Source organism: Marmota monax, unplaced genomic scaffold, assembly GCF_021218885.2.
Source record: "Marmota monax isolate L192 unplaced genomic scaffold, Marmota_monax_Labrador192_F-V1.1 WCK01_AAM20220418_F8-fsc00118, whole genome shotgun sequence".
NCBI lineage: Eukaryota > Metazoa > Chordata > Mammalia > Rodentia > Sciuridae > Marmota > Marmota monax.
Window position 1 is genome coordinate 2,638,271 of NW_026695231.1, and position 7,588 is coordinate 2,645,858.

General features: G+C 35.5%; 1 protein-coding gene across 3 annotated transcripts in view; it reads left to right on the forward strand.

The window, feature by feature from the left end:
- Kcnk2 (potassium two pore domain channel subfamily K member 2) overlaps positions 1–7,210 on the forward strand; it is a 193,705-nt gene extending 186,495 nt beyond the window's left edge. For all 3 annotated transcript variants that reach the window (XM_058577045.1, XM_046438494.1, XM_046438492.2), the window contains exon 7: positions 4,926–7,210. In XM_058577045.1, the coding sequence (XP_058433028.1) occupies positions 4,926–5,243 (318 nt within the window). In that variant the 3' untranslated portion in view covers positions 5,244–7,210. The remainder of the gene's footprint in view (positions 1–4,925) is intronic.
- Positions 7,211–7,588: the final 378 nt, after the last annotated feature.

Here is a 7,588-nt window from a genome sequence, read left to right on the forward strand (position 1 = left end):
AATAAATATTTTTTGTTTCTTGTGCTTAATTTGTTTTCTTGAGGAACTTACTTCCCCCATTATTTCCAAACTCTGAGTTTGAGCAGTTATGTTACTTAAGACCAGTATCTTGAAGAGCAGTGGAAAGATAAAATGCAAAAAAAAAAAAAAAAAAAAAAAAAGGAAGTGCATACTATTATGGGTATGATTAGCCCAAGGGCACACTTTTATGGATCAATTCACTCTTTTTAGCAGCTTTAGGAAATTAAGACAGTGTATCTTCACCCTAATGTAATCTGCTATAGGGTGGATTTCCATATACTTTGAATTTGCTTTGCACTCTTCCAAAAGATATTTAGCCTTTGGGAATAATCCCTAATTAACATAATCCTTTGGGAACCATACCAGGCAACATTAGCTTTATTGTAATTAGTAATTGTGAAGTCCTTTGTATTTCAAGAAAACACACACACACACACACAGACTTGTTTCTCTTGGGAAGTGCTTTATTATCCTTATTCTATATTAATAAACCTGGAATTCAAAAGAGGCTAAATTAGATGCTTGTGGGCACGCAGAATGTAGTTATAGAGCAGGAACATCCTCCACTTTGCCCCATCCCACTTCTCACTATTTTCACTGCAGCTTTTATGACCTCCAGACATCGTTGGGAATTTTGTAGAAATTAGAAAAAACAAGCTCCCCCAAATGGACAAAAATACCTGCCTCTGCCGGGGATGAAATGCAATTAAAGATAAGAAGTTTATGACTCCAACAAGTCTGAGCTTTTTTCACATTTGGCCTTTCCCTAATCGGCAGGATTCACTAACTTGTAGAAGCATAAGGCTCCATAGAGAGTTTTGTGCATGTCATTAAAGCAACCTGCAAGATCAAGGTGACTTTGTGAAGTTGGCTTCTGGAGAAAATTCAGATGATGGCTAAGGAAGGTTTTCATTCTTTGTCCATTTTCTCATGACTGCATCAGTTTCAACTTGCAATAAATAGATGATGAAAATATTTGACATTCGATGCAGATGCCAGTAATTAGGTTTTGTTTTGGTTGGGTTTTGGTTTGTTTCCATGAAAAAGCAAGAGTTCACACCTGAGTATACAGAAAGGAAGTAGTGAGGCTGCCAGGAATCCCAAGTATGAAAATGATACCAAATAAGCTCTCACAATGAGAAAGACTCTTACCAGTAATGCAGGTCTAAGTTATAGCAATATATAAAAGTTTGTATGTATCTGTAGTGTACAGTATATACTTGGCATTGCTTTCTTGTAAATATTAATTGATTTGATTGTTATAACAACTCTGTGGGGAGAATTGTATTGTTTCCCCCATGTTCCAGAAGACACTGAGGCTAGAGAGATTAAAAAAACACAGACACACAGTGAATATGTTGTAGAGCTACGATTCAAACTTGGAGATCTAGCTCTAGCATGTTATTCTGCCTCTTAAGCAAAATCAGAAATTTCAGTGCCTGCAAAATTGGAAAACATTCCTGTCTTTTGACCCAGTGTTTTTATAGTAATAGTTAGTTTGTATTGGTAAAGATATGGGTCCAAAATTTTTCAATGAAGTGTTATTTCTAATAATGCTTATGTGTGCATGCACTTGTGCAGGTGATTGCATACACACACACACACACACACACACACAAATATCCACCCAGATATCCATCATTAGGGGAGTGATTAAATTATGCATATCCATCATCCTGGGAAATGCTAGGCAACTGATACAAACTATGAGGTAGAAGAATCAGTATGCACACAGAAAGAAGACTAAAATTGGCTGAGGGGAAAAAATTTGCAAAACAATGTGAGTAAGACCATTTTTTTTGCAAAAATATTAGTGATAAAAACAGTGGAAGATGAGGAAAGATTACTAGGTAATGAGAGAAGGAAAACCATGGTAGCATGTGTGCTAAATAACTGCTAATTCTTTCCATTGGCATATGATACAACAGGGTACATGTGTTTTCAGTGATGTTTATTTAACATGTATTTTTTGGAAGTCTGCTACATACCAGGTATCAGATGTTGATGATATGCGTAGAACTTATATTCTAGTTAGAGAAGATAGAAAATTAGCAAATAAAAAGATTAACATTTGGATTTTGATAAGCAGTCTGTGACTTTTATAGCAAAAATACCTTTTTTTTAAATTAAAAAAAAAGTGGAGACCATTACCAAAGAAAAGGGAGGGAGGTTCTAGGAGTGTTTGAAGCTTTTCTGCTTTTTGGAGGATTGGTTGTGAGGTAAGAGCCTGGTAACCAAAATAAAGCCAATGGAATGGATCTAATTTTAGGTCCATCAGTTCAAACAGTGCTCCAAGACTTAGATGTGTTCTGGGAAGTAATTATTTTTGGTTAACTATTTATATGTGGAGATAAATTGAATATTTTTGTGATTCTTATACTTTTCACAAACACTTATTTTAAAAAAATATAGACTATGTTGTTTCCTTTATTATATTAACCTTCCTACTAGGAAAAGCTCATCATAGAAAACATTGTATTACTATGTGTTTTTACATTTAAAAGATTATGAATTCTCAAATAGATCAAGCTAATTCCTTTTTATGAAGTCATTAGGTAAATTAGGAGTTAATGTCAGATGGACTTTTTCAGCTGTTCATCAATAATTATTATTTTATTATAAATCTCAAATTTTACACTGCTCAGAATTATTGGCTTATAATACAACATAGGAGAATTAAGTAATGTTGGAAAATAGCATTTTTCCCAAGACCATATTAATTAGTGTTTTTTAAGTTCAATCTTTATGCTCTAATTTTAACAATTTAAAATCAAATTAAAACTGATCTAAAACAGTTATTACTGTTTATATTAAAAGTGTTATTCAAAACAGTACGGACAGTGCTCAAGTATGAATTAAACACTAGATGCTTTATATGTTCCAGTGACTCTGATCTCAAGAAATCTTAGTCAAAACAGAAAGACAGTTAGGTTGAAAACAGAAAAATAGGCTGGGTGCAGTGGCACATGCCTATAATCCCAGCACCCTGGAGGCTGAAGCAGGGGAATCCCAAGTTCAAAGTCAGCTGTGGCAACTTTGTTTAATCCTGTCCCAAAATAAAGAATAAATAGGGCTGGGAATGTAGCTCAGTGGCAGAGGGAGCCAAATCTGAGTGATCTGTAGTTTGTTACCACTGATAGATACCCTCTATGCTTCCCTAACCTAAGTCCCTGAAAAGCAGGGTTAAATATTTAATTATTTAAGTACCTAAGTGTAGCTGGACCGAGTACCTAATGGGAACACTAAGTATCTCCAGGCTAAATTGCTGGAAATTCAGAACCTCTTCCCCTGCAGCTTCCCTCTAAGTCACCTCAGTGGATAGGAGATGCTGCTTCTTGCCAATTATGTTTGCCACAGAGGTCTCATTTTTCTAGCTTTGCTTTTCTCACAGCCAGATCCAGATAACAAGCAATTGCTTCTTGTTAGGTAATACAGGTAGGAAATTTAAAAACCTTTTAAAATAAAAAGCACATCATCAAAACCTTGAGTCTATTATTATGGATGGATATAAAGGAGCTGACATGTGCCATCTTCCAAGGATATTTGAAGTTTTCATTCTGTTTTTGTGTATGTACACACACACAAACACACACAGGCACATACATACACTTATATCTGTGGTTATCCAAATATATGTACACATTATGTTGTACTAAATTTACCTATCTGTCCCCTTTCATTATTCATATAAGTATATAAATTTAGAAATCATTGATTACATTTCTCATACCAAAGTTGAAAACAAAATCCAATAGAGGTGAAAAATAAAATAAAAATAGCTGCAGTTATTTACTTGTCAGGCAAGAGAGAGCCAATAACAGAAGCACAGAATTTAGGGGTCTCTTCAGACTGGAAGCAGGAGTGATAGAAGTGGGTACATATTAGGATAGTAACCTAGGAAATATTCACAAGGACTAAACTGTGGTGCGTTAAGAAGGTAATTATAAAGTTTCTCATGGGATTGATATGATTTCTATGTTAGTATACAAAAGTTCAGACATAATTTTCGAAGACCTGTAAATGGCTCAGGGTCCTGTAGCAGATACTTCTCTATGCATGTGCTCGGCACTTGACAGATCTCTTTAATCCTCTGAAGAGAACTACATAACACCAAATAGGATCTTGCAGTCTGTGAAGAATATTAGCTCAGCCATTCTGTTAAGTGTGCACAGTGAAGATGCCTATTCTACAGCCAAAGGACTGGCAGCTCAGACAGGTGGATTTGCAAACATTGAGCAAACATTCATTCACAAATCATGCCTTAGGCTTTATTGTTCCCCAAGCTTGCCTCCAAATAGACTCACCAGTTCTCATTTCTTTGCTTTCTCTGAAAGAAAAAAAAAACCCAAATATTGTATTGCTTACTTAGGAATTATAGAATTCTTAAATGACCATTAAGAGGTTGTGCACACTATTTTTGAGCTCTGAAACCAGGATTTATATTCTGAGCAAACAGCATCACTGTAGCCCACCTAGGTTACCTGATTCATATTCCAGATTCTTTTCTTCTTCTTTGCTGCTTTTATTATGTCTCACTGACTTTTTCTACATTTAAATACTTCATCAAGTTACATACATATCAAAAAATATATAAATACCCCAAATGGCTTTAAAAGCATTTAGAGATTGCCTATTTACAGCATCCAAAGTTTCTATGACAGGATTCATGTACCAAAAAACACAAGTCTATCTAGTGAAATATAATTTTATGTAGAGTGTTTAAGATAATCATTAATTTTAGAGTCATATTACACTAATGACATTGACAGATTGCCAAATTTACAAAAAGCTACTCTAATTTTCTTTCTAAAGCCCCCAAATAAAATGAACAGAGGATAAAACACACAAGATATTAGCCATGTCTTTGATCTACCCTTAATCTCTTCCTGATCTCTGTTCTCCAGGTGGGAGAGTTCCGAGCACATGCTGCGGAGTGGACAGCCAATGTCACAGCCGAATTCAAAGAAACCAGGAGGCGGCTCAGTGTGGAGATTTACGACAAGTTCCAGCGTGCCACCTCCATTAAACGCAAGCTCTCTGCAGAACTGGCTGGGAACCACAACCAGGAGCTGACTCCTTGTAGGAGGACCCTGTCGGTAAATCACCTGACCAGCGAGAGGGACGTCTTGCCTCCCTTATTGAAGACTGAAAGTATCTATCTGAACGGTTTGACGCCACACTGTGCTGGTGAAGAGATTGCTGTTATTGAGAACATTAAATAGCCCTCTTTTGGAAGAGCCTTAGGCGTAGCCATAGGTGAGGACTGCTATCTGCTCTTTATGACTGTTGCTGGTAGCATTTTAAAAATTGTGCATGAGCTCACAAGGGGAAGCAAATAGATACACCCATCACGGTCATGTACCATCAAGAGAATTGGGAATGCTGAGCCAGCACTGTCTCTCTGATGATGCTTGTAAAATGGTCCACTTTCTTTGATGAGTGGAAGGATAAGCAATGTCTGATGCCTTTTTATGGCCAGACTGTTTTCCTCCCCTTTTTCCTAATGTGCCATAAGGCCTCAGAATGAATTATAATTTGTTTTTTGGTAATAATGTAGCTTTGAAGGATCAGTCCTTAACTTTTCAGGGTCTACCTAACTGAGCCTAGATATGGACCATTTATGGATGACAACATTTCTTTTTGTAAATGGCAAGAAATTCTTATGCAGCCTTTTACCTAAGAAATTTTTCTGTCAGTGCCTTATCTTATGAAGAAACAGAACCTCTCTAGCTAACGTATGGTCTCCCCTTCCCTGCCCCCACCCTAGGCTCCCCTCTGCAGTCTTTTCCCCCCAGTACTCCCTTTTGAATACCATACCTTGCTGGAAACAGTGTGTTAAGTGACTGAAGTGGTGATGCCCAAGGAAGAAATAGATTCCAAATTTGAAAGACATTGAAGCAACACTCAGAAACTCTAGCATTAAAGGCACTGCAGAGAAAGGAGGTGCAAAGATGGGCCCTATGAGTATTTATTTGACTCAGGTACCAGTGGTACATACATACAGTATAATAATTACCAGGCTGGTAACATTGGCTGCTCCCAACCAGTCTCTTTATCCCTGGCAGTATTTTGGAATATCTGAAAATTTATCATTTATTAATAACTATACATTTTTAAAGGCAGAAGAAAGTAAATATATATATATATATATATACATATATATATATATACATGTATATGCGTATATGTATACATATATATATATATATATATGTATTTATATGATCTGACCGAAGAAAGCTGTTACAGATAGGTATTACAAGAGGTGATTTTAAACAGTTGGTGCAAATTCATTCTGATGAAAAGAAAGTAGCAAAACAATGTGTTAACGAGTATTTGCTAATAAGCATTTTACTGCCAGTCTCTACTTGCTTTTTGATATATGAAAGACTTATATCACTTTCTTTCCTTGACGGCTTTTGCCATACGAGGGGAGATGATACACAGTGAGAGGAACGTGCAGTCCAGCCCTCTGTGGGTACCTTTGGAATTGTGACTGGGTGTGAGAACAGAAGTGGCAACTGGAATCACTGTGATTTTGCACATGGGAAAATGCAGAGTGCTGGCAGAATTTGTCTCTGACATTAGAGAAAACGCTGTTATAGCACAATTTAAATCTTGAGAGTTATTTTTTTTTAAATAGAAAGGCTGATAATCCTTTTGAGTTTAATTTTATATCCTGTAATTCTTTGGATGTTTCCAGGATTCAGAGGAAAATTCAGAAAAATTTACTGTGCTCAGTAAATCGCTACCCTTTCCTTTATTTTCATACTCAGATCTGCTGTACATTGTATATATAATTTTTGAAATGCATAAAGAAAATGATTTCCCTATATATAATTGCAAAATTGATTTACTTTGTTTTTGAGGGGGGTGGACATATCTGAACAAGCGGCATTCAGATTAGACTCTTAAAAAAATAAACCCAGGATCTTTAAAAAGCAAACTAATAGACAGTTATTTTCCAAAATTTACATTTAAACTAAAAATGTAAATATCCTGTTAACTTGTTAAAGGTACTTTTATAAACCTAAAAAAATTCTAACCAAAATTTTAGGAAGTCAGGCTCTTTTAGAAAGAAAGCTACATCCATTTCCTCAACAACTGTTCTGAAAGTTCATATGGTGGAATGCACCATGTATAAACTGTGAATTGTATTGACAAATAAAGTTTGTAATGAAAGACAGCATTTTCTGAGTCTCCTGCTTGCTGCTGAGAATCTAGATCTGATTCTGGCTAAGTCAAACTATAGGATGTCACTTTTCATGCCTGATTTTTTGTGGCATCTTCATTCACAATATTCAAGAAATATTTCTGATGCAGTAATGCTTCCTTTGTTAAATCACACAGAGTGTTCTTTTTTGGAGGCTATTTATCTAAATAAATATGCTAGAAATTCATTTTTTAATATGATATTTGAAATAACATATATATTCAAGATTTTTTCCATTATGTCAATATTTTATCACTGATGGACCTTGCTTCTAAAGTAGCTGAACACAAGCAACTGATTATTTTTTGTAAGAAAAAGGAAACCAAGCATCCTGATAGTATAGAAGCTCACATA